Source organism: Parasteatoda tepidariorum, chromosome 7 (genome assembly GCF_043381705.1).
Source record: "Parasteatoda tepidariorum isolate YZ-2023 chromosome 7, CAS_Ptep_4.0, whole genome shotgun sequence".
NCBI lineage: Eukaryota > Metazoa > Arthropoda > Arachnida > Araneae > Theridiidae > Parasteatoda > Parasteatoda tepidariorum.
The window spans coordinates 76,735,258-76,756,298 of NC_092210.1; the positions used below are offsets into that span (position 1 = coordinate 76,735,258).

The window sequence follows — 21,041 nt, forward strand, 5'->3', positions numbered from 1 at the left end:
AATTAATTTCTTAAAATATCACTATGCCACAACATATTAAATTAAGAAATTAGCATTGAGTTCATTTAAACAATTTTATTTTGTTACATCAACCGAATAGAAGAAAACTAATTAATTTTAACAAATGAAGTAGTTAATGATTTGGGATGAAATTTTTACCCCTTCTTTCCACTGGCACATCTATTTTCTTAAAATCACAAAAATAATCTGTTTAAGTAACAAAATAACTATAAAATAAAAAGAGAACAGAAGAATGATTTGAATTTTTTTAAGAATAGATACGCCTTTAACAGCTATATTCTGTGATAAGCTCTTGAAAGAAAGGGTTTACGTTAGCTTAAAGTACTAGTTCTCTGATTTTGTAAAATTCTAATAGCAAACATAAAAGCATGGTTAACATATGAAGGGTTCAGGAGAGCATTCAGTTATGCTCCCTGTCTTAAAAGTAGAGTTGCATCTTGTTTCTATAAAATTTTTGAGTACGGATAATTTCATAGTTTTTTTTTAATATGCGAGAGGACAATTTTTAAAAAAATATTTTATCCTTTGATATTGAATGAATCTTAAATATTGTGTACATCTTGCCTGTTGTCTCTGTTGAAGTTCTATTTGTACAATTATTTAATTAGAAAATTGTTTCTCCCTCCTTTATCTTTAAGCACTTAAATTGTTTCGAAGCTCTTTTTTTCCAATAAAAAATGTTATACTTTTAGTATTCTGTTTGTCAAATATTGAAGCTAAGTTTAACTTGTTTCAGAAAAATTATATAAATTTAAATATTTTAACAAAATGCAACCTTAATCTCAATGTGTGAAATTTATATATAGTAAATCCAGATTATCTGCTTTGAGGATCATCCACACTTCACCTTTTTTTGAAATGATAAACAATATAGCATTTAGAATGAAAATAAATTCACAGCTAAAACTATTTAAAGACTTTTGCTTACAACATTCTAGCAAACGTTCATGTTCGTAGCCCAGGTGATCACAATTAATCAAATGGGTGTACATTTAAACATTGCAGCTTCAAGTGCCATACATAAGTAAACGTGAACATTGAGAAGGTGATAAAGGTGAGGCATTCATAAAGAGCAAGGTAAACGTGAGTCATGATTTGCTTGAATAATTTAACTCTTCATAAAACTAATGCATGTTTTTTGAACAATGTTTTGTGTGTTTTTTTCAATAGTGTATGAACTTCTGAATTAAAAGCCTGCTTGTGCCTGTTTTATTTTAGTCTCCTGCCTTTCCAACATCAAGGAACAAAAAGTTGTCAGGCTTTTTCATACTGAAATTTAAAAAAAAAAAAAAAATGTGAAAAAAAAACTGCTTAAAAAAATGTTTTTTTTTAAGCGTATTGCAAATTATCCACAAATTTGTTTATCCCAACGTTGTGGGCCACCCAATTCAGCATATAATTAGGAGTTTCCTTTATATGTATGGTCTCCCTAAGCGTTTTCAGAAGGGCCTGCCATTTTAATAATAATAAATGAGTAGTAAATAGAGTTCTTGAGAAGCAGTATAGAGCCAAAGTAGCAAAACGGGTACAAAAATGCAAACTCAAGATAAAAGATGGAAGAACAAAAGAGGGACATGAGTTGAATAATGATAACATTATATTAAATTTTAAAACACCAAAAAGTACACCCTATCCACGACCTCAGTTATTAGAAAAAGCAATTTGCAAATCATTTAAAAGTTTTCTGTTTCGCAAAGAAAGAAAATTGCTGTAATATCTGTTAGCAACAAGAGTTAGACTTGAATTTTCAAAGCACATTGATAATGATATAAAACGCTCATCACTAAGTATTTCAGAGAAACTTAAATCACTAATAAAGGAATTTTTCTTTGGAAGTGACATTGGGTACTATGCTTGGGTTGAAGAGATCTTTGTCTGGATTACTGAGAGAAAAAAAATTGACGATAAAAAGCGTAAGAGCTAGTTTATGACGATGCATGGTGATAAAAAAGTATTTATGTGAATTAAGTGGGAAAAAAATCTTTATTCTAATAGTTGGAAGGGTGCGCTATTTACTAAAATCGATCATTGTTTGTTATAGATTTCTAACTATCTTCTATTGTAGTTGAAGACTGTAAAGATGCTAATTGTCTCTTAGTAAAAAAAATATGATGGCAAATGTGCAGGAGAATTTTTTGAAAAGTGGGCTAAATTTGCATAATACATAATGGTTAAAATAATCCATACTGATGAATTCCAAAAGGACATATTTAGTAGTAAAATCCAGGAAGTTCGTATTGATTTTTCAATGGCATATTCTTGTGAATATCAAAACTAAGTTCAATCACCATAATGATATAGAGCTTTTTTTTCTTCCAATTATTCAACTATTTTCTTAGATGGTACTTGTTCCTCATTTATAATATGCCCTGCTAAAAAAGACAAAGGTAAAAGTAGTGCCCACACTTTTATTTTAAGACTGTTTGTGAAGCTTTTTCGAAATTATTCTGCTTCAGAAAATGAACTAACATAAATTCTTTATTGTGATGGACCAAGTTCATAATTTAAAAATATATATACGGTTGAATTATTTCATCTTTTGTCAATCAAATATAAAAAAATAAATTCATTTGGAAATATTTTACATCACGTGGCAGAAGTGTTGTAGACGATAAAGGCGTGCAGTACAAAAACAAGTTGTGTTTTACTGTGTTGTTCACAAAGCTAACCAATTAACACATGCCTAATACAACACTATTACATGTAAGTCAAAATAAATTTACATTTATTGAAAATATCAATCCATGGCAAGATGCAACAGTAATCCAAAACATAAAATCTATGCATGTTATTCAAGTATCTCTAGATACTGGAATAAGCACAGATTGCAAGATAGTGACTCACAAATAGTCAGTTTCTGTGAAAAATTCTAATGATAAGTGCTATCTCGGGCACATTATTAACACAAATACGCATGTTTGTGAACTGGAAATACAATATTTGCTGAAAATAATTGGAAAAGATGCATGTTTTGTTTCTTGACAAAAATGATTTTAAGAAAATAGATGTGCCAGTAAACCAGTGGGAAGGTCAAATTTTCTTCCCAAATCATTAACTACTTCATTTTTAAAATTAGTTTTCTTCTATTACTTTAAAATAAATTAATGCTTTAGTGCAGTATTTGTGATTTTTCAATTGAAATATTCACAAAACGTAACTCAGGTAATGAACCAATTTTACCAAATTAAAGTTTTTACCATAAGAAAACGTCTTAAAAGATCACTAAACATACCTTTGATACTGCATCTCTCCATAAAAGAAAATATCTTAATTTTACTAATTTATACTTCACAGAATTAAATTAATATAGTCAAAGTTTCAAATATCTAGCATTATAAAAGGCATTCTAGCATTATAAAGCATGTATTGAAATTTCGAATTTTTTTTCAACATACAATTAATCTGTACCTTCAATATTTTTTCTGCTAACTTACACATGTAAATTTAACAACTAATTAAGAAAACTAAAAAATATCTAACTAATTTATTATTAAGGGTGTTAAGTTGAAAAATATCGCTTAAAAGTAACACGTGTGACAAAAGAATCACCCTAGAGTAGAAGGTACCAAAGTCTCCTTTAAAGGTATTTGTATCTATATTTTCATTTTTGTTTTAAACAGTGGAAGTAGAACTGGTGTTATTCATCATCATGATGTGAGAGTTTCTGAACATCATGTTGGAACTCTGATAAACCATACACAAGAAATATGTGGACTTAAGTGGTCTTTAGATGGAAGATATCTTGCTTCTGGAGGAAATGATAATTTAGTTAACATTTGGTCTGCTGATGCTGGAGTAGGGCAAACAGATGCACAGCCATTACATACATTTAATGAACATCAAGCTGCAGTAAAAGTAAGTTTGGCAATGTTGGAATTTTTTGTTGTTGTAAATCTTACGAAGGTTCTAGACTGAAAAATCACATTCTAAGACTCATTAAGACCAATTAATTTGTAAAAAGATAATAAAACCTTGAGAAATATCCCCAGGTATCCAGATTTTAATCATGGTTTATATTGCTTTTAATTATCAAATCAAACCTTAACATTATCAAATCAAACCTTTTAAGATAGGTAGTTATGTTTATTATTTACAATTAATCTGGTAGATATGTTTGCCTATTATCTAATTATAGCCTAATTAGCTGTAATGACTTTTAATTTTTAATGTGTGTGTTTCAAGCAATGAAATTGCCAATCAAAATATAGTTATTTTTATTCTCACAATGCCTTGAGTTTTCTTTTATTTACATTCCTTTAACACAGAATTGAAATACTTTTTAGGCTTTAGCATGGTGCCCTTGGCAACCAAATATCCTAGCTTCAGGAGGTGGAACAGCTGACCGTCATATCAGATTCTGGAATTGTAATCTAGGCACCTCTTTAAACAGTATTGATGCTAAGTCTCAGGTAATTCATTCTAAATTATTTATTAGATAAATAATAATATAATAATTTCATTTATTAGATTGTTATTGGTTACTTTTTTCTGAATATTCTTATTCCCTTTTTAAAATATATCTCCTAGACTAAGAGTTCCCAAACTATTCAAACTTACAGCACCCTTATGAGATTTAAAATTGTCTTATGGTAATCCATGTTTCCCTTTAGGCGGGAAAATAGAGTAAGAGGATTGATTTGAAGTGTATTGTTTTTAAAAATGATGAATAAGTTTTTAAATAAATTCTAATTTATTAATCTCAAAAATATTAAATTTGAAAACAGTTGAGCGGACATTCCACTCTTTCATCTATGATAGAGCCCGTAGGCTGCTACGATAATGGCAGTATAAGTGGTGAGCGTTGGAGAAATTCTGAAGCAATAGCAGACTTCAGTTGATACCGTTGTCCTACTTCTATCTATGTTAGAAGTAAAAGAGACTAGCTTCGAAACTCCCTTTTATATACTCAGCAAAGAACGTTTTAGAAGCTTAGGCTAGTGTCGATCTATGATTGGCTGGGGGTTGAATTACCTGGCATCTGGCTTCACCTTTATGTCACTCGCCAGTCCAACTAGTAACCTGAATTATATAAGCATTGTTAAAGTAGGTTATTATAGTTTTTACATGGGTTTATCCAATTAAATATTGTATCGAATTGAATAAACATTGTTAATTTACAGATTAACAGTTAATTTACAGTTGTGGATTGCCATTCCACAGGGAAAACCTGAAAAATTAAGGGAATTTAAAAATCACCGAAATTAACAGGGAAAATGCAGGGAATTTTGTTTTTTAATTTCGTCTTTTTAAAAACGGGGACCATTCAGAGGGCAATCTATGGAATATTTAAGGAATTTCAGGTATACTAAACTATTTAATTTACTATAGCATTATTAAAGTATGTTCAGTTGTTCCTTTTTTACTTTAAGTTTTTCCAGCATTTAAAACTAGTATAGTTGGCCTAATGTAGCTCATGCAGTAATTCTTTCCTCTTAATACATTGTGTATAATACGTACAGGGAAAAAACAGTGAATTTTTTTCCGGATTTGAGTGGCAACCCTGAAGGATGGGATTTAAAAAAAAATATATATATATTGCTATAGGGGATAGGATTTAAATAAAAATATGCTAATTGACAACGCTCCATTTCTCTGCATATTAGATGCATATAATATCTACAAGTAACTAATTTCATGTGTGTAAGACAAGGAAACTGAAATTATTGTAAGTAAATGAGTAGAATATAAATATAGTTCATACAATTTATGGTGGTGTTAATATGAGAAAATAATGTAAATTAGGTGTAATACAGCCTTTTTTTTCTCAGAAAAGGGCAAAAATCATTCCTTTTGGGGGGTCGCAATGAATTTAATACCTGTTTAATTGATTAAAATATAATTATTCCTAAATGTAATTAGAAATATCCTTTAGTTTTAAAAGACCAATTGATATGTTGTGTATGTATGATTAATTTGAGCATTTTAAGTTTAGCACTCTTTGTTTTTTATAAATTTGAATTATAACAGGTATTCTGCTTTCTTTCTGAGAAATTACTGTACATAAATTGATATTTTTAAAGAAACCCTTGAACTACAATTTTTTAAAAATGTTTTGTTTAAAGAAATTTTTTTTTTTAAAATGAAAATATCAAAAGATTTAAATCTTTTGACACCTTGATTTCTACTGTAAGTTCTATGTTTCAGAATTTTAAAGCTTACGAAATTAATTTGAAAACAGTTTTATAACTTAGTATGCTTTTTAATTTGATGCAATGCAATGTGTCTTAACTGTGCTAGTAAAAAGAGGATTAATCAATAATCTTTCCCGTTAATTGCTCAACTACGATTGGTTTGTGTAGACTATAGTTGGTTGTGTAGAATGCCATGGTGGCTCAAGGGATAGATTGTTCACCTTCCAGTAAGGAGACCTCTGCTCGAATCCCAGTGATAGCTGGTGAATACGAATCCCACACCCAGCTCGCACCAACCATAGTTCACAGTAGGTTAAGAGTCCCCTTAATGTCAGGCTAACTGTGGAAGGTTTTCCTCTCCATTGTAACACATATGCAGGTTAATTCCTTCAAAAAGTCCTCCATGAAGGCAAATTTCTTCCAATACTTGATCCAAGGCCGGGATAGCCTGGTCAGTGGGGTGCCGGGCCCATGTCCAAGAGTTCGTGGGTTCGGTCCCTGCTGGTCGAAGACTCCCCATGTAGTAAATGGTGACTGATGATCGTTAAATCTGTCGAATCTCAAAGTCCTCCATGTTCCCATGGCAAATCAATACCTCTGGGGGTACCGATCCAGGAGTTTCCTTGTCTTCTGGATTGGTTCAAAATTACAAGGCTATGGCGTTGAACATTTGTAGTCGTAAACCCAAAAATTGGGTCGACTGTTCAAAGGCGGTCATAAAATAAAATACTTGATCCAGGTGGTTTCTTTTCTTCTGGATTGGGTTCAAGATTACAAGACGACGGAGTTGAACATTAGTAGTCATATACCCAAAAAATTGGATCAGCTGTTCAACGACAGTTATAAAATAAAATGTAAGCTTGTGTCTTGATTACAGAAAGCTATTTAAACATTAATAATACATTTGAAGACAAGAACAACTTTTGACACCCTCTTCTCACTCTGCAACTCCCTATTCGAGACACCCTGTATTGGATACCTGTTTCTGATGATTTCTATGACAGCACACATTCCATTTTCAATTAAAAAATATTTCTGTAGTATAATTNAATATTATTCTCTAACATTATTATAATTTAGTTTCCCCCCCCCCCTCTCCATGTAACATAAATGAGGGTTAATTCCCTAAAAAAAGACCTCCACGAAGGCAATTTTCTACCCATACTTGATCGAAGAATTTCCTTGTCTTCTGGATTAGGTTCAAAATTACAGGGCTATGGACATTCCATTTTCAATTAAAAAATATTTCTGTAGTATAATTTTTAATCTTATAAGTTATATTTTCAATATGATACAGTTTTTAAATAAATACTGTAATTATGCTTAAAGTTTTAAAATTTTTGATAAAAAAAGCTATGTTTATTATTTCAAAAATTTGATGATTTGTCAAAGTTTAAAAAAAAAACTGCATTACTGTGTCTATGTAAAGAAACAAGTAATTGGTAGGTAATCACTAAAACTTAGCTTGTATGTTAGCTAACATAGACTCCCGGTGGTTGAGTGGTAGCGCTTCGCGCTCCTGTGCCACAGGTCCTGGGTTCGATCCTCGGGCCGGGCACGGACTTAGCCTTTCATCCCTTCAGTGGGTCGATAAATGAGTACCAAGCATGCTTGGGAACTAAACACCGGGGGTTTCGCGTTAGACTGACCACCTAACCAGAACATATGCTCTTGCACCCTAGAGCCCAAGGTCAAGAAAACTGAGATGGGCACAGTAGGCCTTGGCCCACTATGGGCTGACACGCGCCACTGAGTTTTTTTGTTTTTTGTTAGATAACATATCTTTTGACAGGGTGCGTAACCTTTTTGAAAAGTGCTTAAAAATACTTATTTTCGATTTTAGCTCTTGAAAAGCCCTTAAAGGTGCTTTTTTTCATTGGATGTTTTTAAAAAGTGCTTAACTTTTTCTTTTTTTAAATGAGATTTTTTCATTACCATGTCTAATTTTAGCCATGAATTACGCAAAAAGCGTATTTTTCACGTTCTATTTAACGTTTTTACAACTCATTCAACCACAATCCATTTTGGCGTACCATCAGTCTGTAGACTATGAAAGAGCTAATCATTTTATGTGCTTGATGAAATACTTGCGGGTCCACCTGTGCTGTGTTCATTGGAAATGATTTGTGCATTCTTATGTGCAACTCTGTTTCATTTTGCAAGGGATTCTCAATTTCAGGCTTCCTTTTCCGCCCTCTGAAATCTAAATAAAAAAATCTCTCGAAACTGCCAAATTTTTTCTTTAATAGCAAATTAAAATTTTATTTCTCTTGTTATTCGATCGTTGATGCAGCGACATCGTCTTTGTCCCTGGTAAGCTAATTTCCTCTCTCAGTACTCTATTTATAGATCAGTGTGATAATCTTTGAATTTGACTTTGAGACCATTCACTAATTATGTATTTTCATGCGTCCCCAGAACAGTCAAGAATAACAAAGCTTTATCTCCTCAAAATTTTCATATTTTTATTCATTTAAAAATTAATATTTTTAATCGTAAGATTTTTAACTGAAGGGCCGTCTATTAATAGCATTTTTTTTAAAACTTGCGTACTTTATTACTTTTGTTTACTTATTTCTTTTATTTTATTACTTATAAAATTTTCAGAGCTCTTAATTTGTTTTATGAAAAAACTTCATACTTTTTATAAAATCTTGCCTCTAAATATTAAGTGATAGGCTTTCAATATTTTAAATAAAAACAATTGAAATGAAAAAAATAAAGTATCTCAGATTTGTTAAATATTATGGGTAACAGGGGATCATACAATATTTTTTTTCTGGCATTTAATACTCATTGTATTTGCATTTCAAAATTATTTAAAAAATTTTAATCATTTTATTAAAGAAATATTGAACCAAATAACAAATTTTAATAAAAATAAATTACCTAGGAGCCATCACTAATTTACATTTGTATTATGAATTTATTAAAGTTTTCTTAGTTTGCTTAATTCTTTACATATCTTTATAAATTGAAATTCGGTATGCTCGATAATATTAATCTTAATGTTTTAATATGCTTTTATAAATTACCTTTATTTAAATATAAAGAAAACACTCTTTAAACTTTTTAAATTTTAGTTAAATTAGTTAGAATTTTAAATTAAATTTTTTTTATATGTAATTAAAGTAATTATTATTTTAAAAAAAAAAAAGATTGAGCCACGCAATACTGATTGTATTTAAAAATGTGCGTAAATTGTTTTTATGGTGACTAACATGATTAAGAAAAGAATTTGTCAGAAATTGGTTATTTTATCATGATCATGTTAAGTCTGAAAATTATTTGCAACACAGTGTTTTGCGATTTCAGTTGTTTCATAGTAAAGGAAAAGTCAAGCTTACGACAAATATCTTATAATTAGAAATTCTTCTGTTTGAAATGTTTTTGCTTTAATAAATTTCTTTGCCCATGATTTAAATATGAAAAATCAATTTGTAATTACTTTTTCGAAACTTTTTGTTGAAATTCTGTTCTAGTATTTGTGTCTACTGGTACTAAAATTTATTTTATGTATATAAGTTCTTTTTTATNAGCAGAACACAGAAACCAGTATTTTTTTAAATGGCTGACATTTTTAGAATACCTGGTAAAAATCATGAAACAAAACGTTTTCGCAACAAAACCAAAACATATGAAGAAATTAATTCAATTTTTTACCTCTGATGACATAAGAAGAATCAAATCAAACTGTGGTATGAGTAAAGCTCTGGAACAGTAGAGAAAAGCCGTCTTCACTAGAATGCTAAATGTTGGAAAAATAATTTTAAAAAAAAGGTTAGAACAATGTGTTACAATCTGTATTACAAATTTCTATCTCTTTAGAAAGTGTCGATTACTTTAAAACCATCTTTACTTTGAAAATCGATACTTTTAAGTCATAACAAATCGATACTTCAATCGATTTGTTATGACTTAAAAGTATCGATTTTCAAAGTAAAGATGATTTTAAAGTAATCGACATTTTCTAAAGAGATAGAAATTTGTAATACAGATTGTAACACATTGTTCTAACCTTTTTTAAAAAAAAATTATTTTTCTAACATTTAGCATTCTAGTGAAGACGGCTTTTCTGTACTGTTCCAGAGCTTTACTTATACCACAGTTTGATTTGATTCTTCTTATGTCATCAGAGGTAAAATATTAAATTTATTTCTTCATATGTTTTGGTTTTGTTACGTAAACGTTTTGTTTCATGATTTTTACCAGGTATTCTAAAAATGTCAGCCATTTAAAAAAATACTGGTTTCTGTGTTCTGCTTGGAAATCACTGTTTTTATTCTCCGAAGTTACAGTTTTCATCAATAGATTGCAGTCACTTCCAACAGAAAAACCATATTTTCCAAATAGTCACCATTTACAACAATAATGAGGAGAAAAGGTACCCCAACATTGGTATTTTCGGAATTTTTTTTTTTCAGTTATAGTGTGTAGATCTGGGAACAAAATTGACAGAAATGAATAATTCGATCGAAATTATTTAGCACTCAGCAAAAAACATTATATTTTTGCTCAGCAATGGAATCTTCTGATGAACTTTCTAACTAATGTTGAAACTTGGTGAAAATAATACATGGTTTCCTTAGAAGAACACGGACAACTTCACATTTTGTTTTCTTTGTTCTTCTTTAGCTGAGTTTTCAAATCATTATACAGCTTCAGAGGATCCAGTATGTCTTGTTTTACCACATTTTGTTCTCATTGTTTGACGCTAATGACTCGGCTTTTCAAAAAAATTAATTGACAAATATCATTAGTTACTTATCTATCTGTTACTTATTTAGTTCATGTTAAAATTAATAAGCATGAAATCTACTTTTTAAAAACTACTGAACTAATTAAAAAAAATCTTTTTCCTTGTTTCTCTATTCACCCAAAATACCTTAACATAGAATTATTTCAAAATTTCGAGCATTTGACTTTTAAAAGAAAAATTAAAACACAAGAAAACATTTTTTTTTCAAAAAAATTATATTTAAATATCTATAAATAATCCACGATTAATAGCTTTAAAAACTAAATTTCCGAAGTGTATCCGATCAGTAAGTTTCTCCAAATCCATAAAAATAGTAAATAAATAAATAAGTATTTAAAAATAAAAAGACGTAATTTTCTGGAAAGATTTATTGTAAAAAATACACCAATATTTCGGTTACTTTTCAACATGAGAACCACCGAAATAGTAACACTTGTTATACCGTGGGATAAGTTTTTCTAGTTCAGTATCATACACTTTAAAAAATTCCATAAATTCGTAAGTAATTCGGGGTGCCGGTACTTCTGATAAATACGAAAGAAAAAATCTGATACATTCTAAATTTTACAATAATAATTGCTGAAAAATCACTGAATTATTCTGATTGAATAACCGTTACTGTAAAAATTATTGTATAATATTTTACAATAAAAATGAATTTTACGGATGACGTGCCTAAAGTGCAACTAATTTGTACTGTAGTTTGATCTGGAATTTTTCACAGTGTAAGAGTCTGCCACCTGGCAATGTAGTCATCATGTTACAGCTGTCTATACGTCTTCAGCTGTAAGAAAGTGATGTCCGGACAAGAACTTCTTCGGATGCTAGAACACCATTTTTTTTTCAGATGCGTTATTCTTTTGCCGGTGGCAGACTTCTATGATACTGGACTATAAAAACTTATCTCACAATGCATCAGAAGGGTAATATTGTCAGTTAATAAGTAACTGAAATATAGGGTGATTCATAACGAAGCATACAGTTTCAATGCTTTATAAATTAAGAAAAATGCAAGATACTAAATGTCACCTGAAACAGAATTGTATGAGATTATTTTTGTGAGAGACAGTCGCAGTTGTTTTATGTGTAACCCTGTAGCTACATGACACACATCGAGGCAGAAATCCAATTACTCCCAAACGCGTGTTAAGGTATCAGAAGTAAACTGTCACGGGAGCCACTTTTTGGCTATGTTAACTTTTCGTTTGATGCCACAGTTACAGGACTACATTGACAAACTTCATTCTCCAGTTGGATAGTGCACAACCACATTGTTCGGCCTACATGCGAAACTGTGTCTCGATGAATATCTTCCTCACCGATGGGTTGGACGAGCCATGGACTACAACATGGCACTTACCCAGTGGCCACCCAGAAGTCCTGACCTAAACCCTTGTGATTTCTTCAGATGGAGGTACGTAAATGATCTGCTATTCGTCTCGCTTCTTTCTGTTGCTCTAGCGGAGCTTAAACAGCAGTTTCACAGTCACTATCGATGGACTTGATTGTTTAACACGCGTTAGGGCGGAAATTGATACTGACTTCATATGTTTCGTGCGACTGAAGAATCATGACTAGAACATCTGAGACTGTCTCTAACAAAACTTAAAATAATCCCACACAATTCTGTTGCAGGCGACATATAGCATCTTGCATTGTTCTTGATTGTAGTGTAATTCTTTCTTTTCTCTTTCCTTCAGAAATGTGTAAATTAGTTTAAGTATATTCAACGTTTGGAATTTTTTTTTAGTTACATTTTATTAATATTTAGGCTTATCCTACAACACATCGAGGATGCATTGTTGGATTATGTGTATCGACATTTTACATAGGATTTTTCTTAAGTCCATACATTTATCAGGTATGTATAGCTTAAATTTTCAACAGAATTTTTAAATCCGTACATGTGACTCATAACCTAGAAATTAAAACCTGCAGTTATAATTTATGTTTCGATTTTTATCCATTTAAATTAAATTAAATTACATTAGGTTTATTAACCAGTTTTTTACATTATTATGATTTCAGCACTATTTAAGTTATATTTGAATAATTAGCCTAAAAGTTGATGAATTGCGATATTCGAATGATGTATAATAATGATAACAATGTTAAGTTATTGTACAGGGCTAAAAAAAAAGAAAAACGGACAACTCAGAATAACTTTTGATTTAATGATCGAATCTTCAGAGTTCTATCTGGATGGTTCGAGGGGGTGATCACAAATATGCTAATTGATTGGTGCAGACGATATTTTAAGTTACGAAATCAGACACAAAAACATACTTTCTCTGAATAAGCATACCTTTTATTCTACTGATTTGGATTTTTGACACTCAAAATATAGGATGCAGCCGCAATCTGTGAAATGTGATCACCATAGTATGGTCAGGAGAGCGAGCCAAAGTTTGAACCCCTTAAAGTTAATTTACTTTTTGCGCATCTCGCCATATCTCGAAAACTTTTTAAGCCAGTTTGAAATTTTTTGTACACAATTATAAAATTCGATTATCCACAGAAAGTTTTTTTCTTCGCGCGCAGGTCGTCGGGCTGCCGAAGCGGGGGTGCCATCCCCTCCGCAGAGGATCAAAATTGTGATGGCATGTCTTCGGATCATCCCCCGGGATGTTTCCCAGACCGTCGCCAATAGCCCATTGTGCAGCTCTAGTGCGACGTAAATTAACAACAACAATAACAACAACAACCAAAGATAGTTTCATGCAAGATATAATTTTTAGTACATATTTATTATTTTATCAAATAAGAGTCGAAAAAAATTGAAATTGTAATGTATGAAATTTTTTACATCATTTTATAGTATGCAATTTAAATGTCAAAATACAAAATTTGAGCGAAATCAGTTGAATAGCTCCTGAGAAATCAAATTTTGAAGAAATCGTATATTTAAAATTCAATTTCTTAGGAAATTATTTCATGTTTTTATTGTTTATCATAAGTGTATCTACACTGACGTATATCTGAATAAGTGTATACATTTGTAAGTGTACACTATTAGTGTATGTGAAGGGTTCATATAGCACTGAAATATTCTCCTCCCTTTGCTCACTGGGTTGTTTGTGCTTTTTAACGTGCAGTCTTTCATTGTAACAGGATACAAAGACGGTTTTTTTTTTTGATTTTCTTGACTATATTGGTTAGTTTCTTGACAGAACTATATCTTCAAAACTCAATATTTTTAACAAAAATACATTCATATTAAAACTCATCATCTTCATAGTCCATAATATTCAATTAAAATATTAATCTTTGCTACACTAATTTGTAATTGTTCTAAAACACTGAATCTTGCATTTCCATACTCGCATGTGGTGAGGATATTTTTTATAATCGTACGGAAAATACAAAAAAGCTACTGGACCACTTTGATTTTAAGTAATTTTTTTAAATAAAAAGTGTTTTTATAAAATACTTAATTTATGTAGAGAGTCATAAAAGTTAAGTTTTCACTATGCATTTTTGTTAATGGAATTGAGAACGGTGAAAGAAACAAAGAATTAATATTTTATACAAAAATTAATTGATAAAACTTGCTATATTACCATTTCTTACTGTTTTAGTGAACTATTTTACAAATCTCTTTCTAAGCATATATCGAAATGTCTTAAATAAAAATTAGAACAGTTACCTTTTTTATAATTGCTTTTCAATTTAATGAAATAAATTTACATCTTTTGTAATAAAATTTATTTAAACTGAAGTTATTAATGAAAGGCATATCATGTTAGTTTTCATGAGCTGTATCTTATATTTTTTCATTATTATTCGTTTCTATCTGTTATATCTGTTTCTATAAAGAGATATTTTACTTAGGCCATAGGAAGGCAAGAATGCTTACTTGGATTTTACGGGTGTATAACTCTCTTGTGTGGCATTGCGGGAGCGTTTCTACCTTTAGAAACCAGAGGTTTGGAATTAATGGTAAGCAATAAACTACATTAAAAGAAAAATATTTAACTATTATATATGTAACAAGAGGGAGACATATTACATAATATTATCACACATATGAGTCCCCAAAATTGACCGACAGTTTGAAAAAATCAAATAAAAACTAAAAGAAGGTAGAAAGGTACCATTTACTGCATTTTACTTAGCTAGTGAAGAGTTTTTCTCCGTACGTTTACATTAAGTGCGTCAAGATGTGGTACTGCAATCAGAGAATAACTCTGAAGATTGTTTTTCGTAGGCTTTGTCGTCATATGAAATTATGCATTTTTGTGAATAATATACTATTTTCATAACTGCTGTGAGTTTGCAACAGTTACTCATGCCTGTTAGGACAAGTTTAGCCTATCTAAAGTTAGCGCTCTTTATGCTTATTATGAAAATGGCACAAAACGTCAATATGGAGAAAAGCATCAGTTCTGTGGAAATGAAAAGGTTTTGTGGTATAATTTTTAGTATTTAAGAACTTACTCCATTACTGTATTATCCGAGCTCATAAACATTAGCAAGAACTAAAAATAAGGCTGTGATTTTCATAATTTTCTTCTAGGTGGAAAAGCGTCACCAAAATGGCGATTTTTAAAAAAGGCATAATAACTTTTAAAATATTTAAGTCATTTGTCCGTTTTAAAGTCCAGATAATTTTTCACAGATAGATGATATAAATAGTTTGAACTCATCGTCTTGCTTTAAGTGTAAGGCACTTAAACTGTGGTTTTCTAATTTTCCTTGGTGATGACAGAGCTTCGAAAAACGATGTTAGCAATGTTTTTAAGTTATCACTATTTTCAGCCAAGACACATTCTGGTACAGTCTGAAGAAAAAGTTAGCTGACTTCCCTTGCAAATCAGTTGGAATGATCTAATATCCAGGAGAAAATATTACTTATTAGTTTCTATAGTTGGCTGCGTCACCTGTTGATGAAATCTGTAACTATTTTGTAAATTTGGTGAAAATAAAGAATCTGGTTTTCTAAAGACAATGCAGAAATCCGCACATTTCACTTTCCGCTTTACTTTAAAATTGACTTTTAAAATCATTGGTCATTTTTTGGGACACTTGTTATTACGCATTTCACAAACACATACATTTTGGCATACAACACGCTTTAAAAAAATGCCAGCTGTTTTTTTTCTACACGTGTTTGTGTACGTCCCCTTTTTTTAAAAAAGAAATCAAACAAAGAAAGAAATGTTTATGATTGGATTTTAATATTGATTTGAAAAAAAGTAAATATATCTTTTACCTGAGTGTAACGAATGAGGATTATGCTAAAAACTATCCGGCTATACTACAATTGTTTAAACCGTGCAATTTGTCTGTCATTTGTTTGTTTGCTTGTCATTAAATCAAAAAATTAAATCATTGAAGTTTCTTTTAATTAACTAATTAAAAAATTTGCTTTTCAGAGAATCGTTCTAAATATGTCGAAATCTTTTGATTCGTTTCTGTCAAGACACAATGATTTTATTGATTTGTCCTACATTTAATGTGTTAATGTTTGACATATTTTAGAGATAAATATGAATATTCATAAATAATTCAAAGTAAACATTTTTAAAACTTAATTTAACATAAATTGTTTTAGTTTGAAACAAGTTATTTGCATGTATTTCTTTTAAATGTTATAATTTTCATTACGTATTAAGCACTTGTTTGGACATGAATCCCATATTATTTCCAGTCCGACACGAAAATTGTTTATTCAATGTCAAAAAAAATTAAGTTTTAGTTATTAAATAACGAATTTATTTCTTCTTAGCAAATATTTTAGAATGTATGAGAGCCAGAAAACGTTTTATCATGGGATATCACGTAAATTTAAATTTTTACAATTATTTTATAATTTTGCATTGTGTTCTTAAGTCTTATTAAATTTCTGACTGTTTAGTATAAAACGCAAAGATTTTAGATTGAATTCCTTTAGTAATTTTTCAGATTGACTTCGCAATATATAATATTTACATAAAAAACACTTTTGGCAGTTAGCGACATTACGCCCAAGTTTTGTTATTGCTAAAACTAGAAAATTATTTAGGAAAATGCATGTTTTTTTATAAACTAGCATCTGACATTCATTTTATTTTTATCATCTACATTTGGTTTTATCATAATATTATCCTTATTAATAATTTCTTTTAATGTACTTTTTATATTTTTTAAAAAATAAAGCTATGTATCACAAAATTATTTTCCTTTACATAATTTCATCAAACTTTATTTATTTTTTAGGAGATACCGAAAGAAAAATAGGGAACGAATTTTCGAGAAGATGCTATAATTAGAAAAATGACGTTAAAGAAAATGGCAATATTTTTAAAAAATTGTACAAATAAATATGTTTTTTAAAAGCTGTTTTCATCACTTTCCTCCTTTTTTAAAATAATTTAGTTTCCTAATTCGACTTCTTATTTCTCTCAGGAGCTTAACAAATCACAACGATCTAGTATTCAGCGATCTGGTATCTTGGTTGAACAGAAGAGAATGCTGGTGCGTAAACGCACTTGCTCTGTGGCTATGCAAATCGAAAAAAAAAAAAAAAAANAGTGAGGCTCCATCTCAAAAAAAAGAAAAAAAAAAAAAGGTGACTATTCATCGGATCTCCTAAACGCTTTTCCCAACTGCTCAATAATGTGTTGAGATGAATTGAAACTATCGAAGGAGTAACTGGTTATTTTTTATCACGGTAAATCGTACCCGCGACCAAGTCATGGAAGACGAATATGCATTAGGAATAGAATAGGAGGATGGATAATAGGACACATTGTAGAGCGAGTGTTATCGACAATGCCAACCTTCATCTATGAAAAGATTCCCCGTTATAAAATTGAGTTAACATGTATTATATACTAGTGAATTAGAACTGAATAATTGTGTTGGTAGACATGTTACAGCATGGATAATAAATATATGGATTATAGGATACATGGTAGGGCACATGGATGGGATAATAGGAAAGCTATTCTGATTCATTGGCTTTATTATTATTTTTTTTAGTAATTTATTGTTTACAGCATACTCAGGAGACTAGTAGAAAGTATCGGAAAATGCAAGGCATTTGGAGATTATGAGTTCAAGAATCTTGGGAAGGAATATATTTAGCCGATTTTATGAGTTTTTTTTTAGTCATTTCGATGAAATAAAAACATTTGGTGATGTCATGCTTTTATTAATGCGGTATTAAGAAAGGCGAGAAAGAAACAGGTCGTTCTTATTGCTGTTTTCTTTTTAGAAAATATGGATGGAGAAAATAGTCTTAACTTTTGTGTTCTCCGAGGATAAAAGCAAAGTTTTGAGGATGCTATCAAATAGCTTGCTAACCTAATGAATTTGGTGATACTTTGAAAAAGCTGTGCACAATTGAATGCATTACATAATTGGAGGTTAATCTTTTTGGAATCAGCAGAGAGGGATCAATATACTTTTATTTTTATTGCGCGTTGTATTAAGCTGGTAAAAAGGCTTCTTCTGGATTTAAAGTAAGCTAAATAAGCATGCATTATAATCCTTAATGCGCAATCATTTTTATACCTTAATGCATAAAGAAAGCATGCATTAAGGATTAAAAAGGATATTTCTATAACATAACGTTTGGAGAGGGTGCCGAACAATAGAATATGAATATTAACTATAGAATTGCATAAGTGAAAGACTCTTATCACTCTTAAAATTAATTTACGTTGCATTAAGCGCATCTAGTGCCCTCAACATTTAAAATTAAGGACTAAACATCTTTTTACTGCAATTTTAATATTAGCTATAGTGCCCTTACTGCTATCAGCGTATATACTACCATAGACGTTCAAAATAATTAAGCAAATCGGTTAGAATGATCTAACATACAGGAGAAAATATTGCTTATTAGTTTCTATAGTTGGCTGCGCCATCTGTTGATGAATTCTGTAACTATTTTGTAAATTTGGTGAAAATAAAGGACCTGGTTTTCTAAAAAGAATGCTGAAATCCATACATTTCTCTTTCCTCTTTTCATTAAAATAGATTTTTCATTGATTCATCATCTTGTTTCGGTACAAAAAGTTAAAAATCCTTAACATTTTGTACTTAAATCTCTCACAAAGCTTACAATCTCTGAAAAGTTTTATCTTGCAATTATATTCAGTTTATTAATTGTTAAATACTGATCAATTACTAAGCTTTCACATTTCTTCTCAACAGTCACAGTTTAGTTCTAAAATTGAAAAAAAGAAAAGAATTTTATTAATTACCGAACATACCATCGATAAAATTTAAAAAGAAGCTGATATATTATTTCTGTTACGTATGCTAAAAATATTTTTCTCTTAATTTTACTTATGATAAACAACAAAAGATTCAATGAATAGTCTGAAAAGGATTATTTTAATTCAAATGTGATTTAAATAGAATGAGTGAAATTTCCTTCAAGTCGAGTTATTTTAACTCTTTCACTTTAAGTGAGTAAATTAAAGTTTCTTAAACTATTGATAAACAGTCATTATTTAAAGGAAAAACGATCACTAGAAAGTATTTCAAATTGCAATAGCTTTAGAAAAAATTTAATTAAAAAAAAACAATTCAAGTTCATAAATAAAAATTGCCCTTACAGCATGTCGAATTTTAACTCCTCTTAGTCGCATTTCGATGAGTTTCATAGCGAATCACAAGATTTTTTTTGCTACAAGTTTAACAACTAATTATCTTGAGCTTTTCATCGAATGTGAATTTTTATATTCTATTATGCTTCCTGTACATTTTACTAAATCTTATAGCAATTTTAAATTGCGATGAGATGTAGTAAACATTTAGTTTTGCGCAATAAAACTAAATGTAATGTGAAGTTGTGTAAATCAAAAAGAATAGAGAAAAAACTTACATATTGAAGCAATAAAAATAGCGATTTTCAAATCATTAGAATTTTCAAACATGTCTTCTTAAGTTTTCAAATAAAAATGGCTCTTTCAACTCGTTAAATTACAACACCTTAGCTACATTTCGACGCCCGGTGGCTGAGTGGTAGCGCTTCGCGCTCCCGTGCCACAGGTCCTGGATTCGATCATCGGGCCGGGCAAGGTTGACTCAGCCTTTCCTCCCTTCAGTGGGCCGATAAATGAGTACCAAGCGGACTTGGGAACTAAACACTGGGGGTTCCGCTTTCGGCTGACCACCTGACCGGAACATCTGCTCCTGCACCCCAGAGCTTAAGGTCAGGAAAACTGAGATGGGCACAGTAGGTCTTGGCCCTCTATGGGCTGTCGCGAAACTGAGTTTAGTTAGCTACATTTCTGTTTAGACTGCAGACTGACTCGCGTTCTGTTTTTTACTCTCAATTTAAAAAACATTCTGTGTATCAGCTTTCTAATTTTTAAAAACCTTAATCTAAACTCATTAAACTTAATTAAGTTGCCATTTTACATGGTAATAATTGAAATTTTCCCAATAACGCTCAAACTTTCGCAGGAATTTTATTTTATTTTCATACTTTTACTAAAAAGTGATGTTCGATTTAGCATACGTAGTATTTATTTAATATTACTTACGTAACTGTGTTTATTGTTACTGTTATGAAGCTTATTACTGTTTTGCATTTTTTAAATATTTTTAAGGCTCCAATCTCATGGATTTGCGTTGCATAGAGCTCATGATGAATAATTAAGTATTTTTGCAATTTTAAAAAAATTTACGAAAGCAAAGTTTTGCTCGTTTAGTTTGTACTTTTTTTAATAACACGTATTCTTTTTTATTTTTATTCACTTTACTTGTAACAATGCTTATGTAACTTTTATTGTTTTTTTCTTTCAGAAATGTTCACATTTCTGATTTTTAAAAAAAAAAAAATAGATTAATTGATAATAACTTAAGAAAAGCAATTTTTTATCGAAAATGTTTGTCAGAAAATAGAAAAGGAATTAAATCAATTCAGTCAACATTTACAGCGATAAAAAACAAAGTAACTGTAATCCCATTATCTGGTGCATTTGTGCGTTTTTAAAATAAAAATAAAAGGAATAATCTATGTGTTTCATTGTTACCTTTTAATTTATCACATACCCTATTAAGTTACTAACCAGTTATGTCTGTTTTCTACATTGTTGTTTCAGTTTTATATTTCTTTGCGGGAAGTCTCAAAGCGGAAAAGATTTCTCCAAATTGTGAGACCAAAAATAATTTGGTGGAATGTTCGGGCA

General features: G+C 30.2%; 2 protein-coding genes across 4 annotated transcripts in view; both read left to right on the top strand.

Moving 5' to 3' along the window:
* The window catches only part of LOC107449687 (cell division cycle 20 protein fzy), a 40,496-nt gene that overhangs the window by 13,238 nt on the left and 6,217 nt on the right, over positions 1-21,041 (top strand). For all 3 annotated transcript variants that reach the window (XM_071183663.1, XM_071183661.1, XM_071183662.1), the window contains exons 7-8: positions 3,642-3,876; positions 4,305-4,430. In XM_071183663.1, the coding sequence (XP_071039764.1) occupies positions 3,642-3,876; positions 4,305-4,430 (361 nt within the window). The remainder of the gene's footprint in view (positions 1-3,641; positions 3,877-4,304; positions 4,431-21,041) is intronic.
* LOC122268832 (putative transporter SVOPL) lies at positions 10,195-17,232 on the top strand. The gene is made up of 4 exons (XM_043039326.2): positions 10,195-10,290; positions 12,683-12,772; positions 14,743-14,850; positions 17,110-17,232. The coding sequence occupies exons 1-4, from the start codon at positions 10,279-10,281 to the stop codon at positions 17,128-17,130; spliced, it is 231 nt and encodes a 76-aa protein (XP_042895260.1). The 5' UTR covers positions 10,195-10,278; the 3' UTR covers positions 17,131-17,232.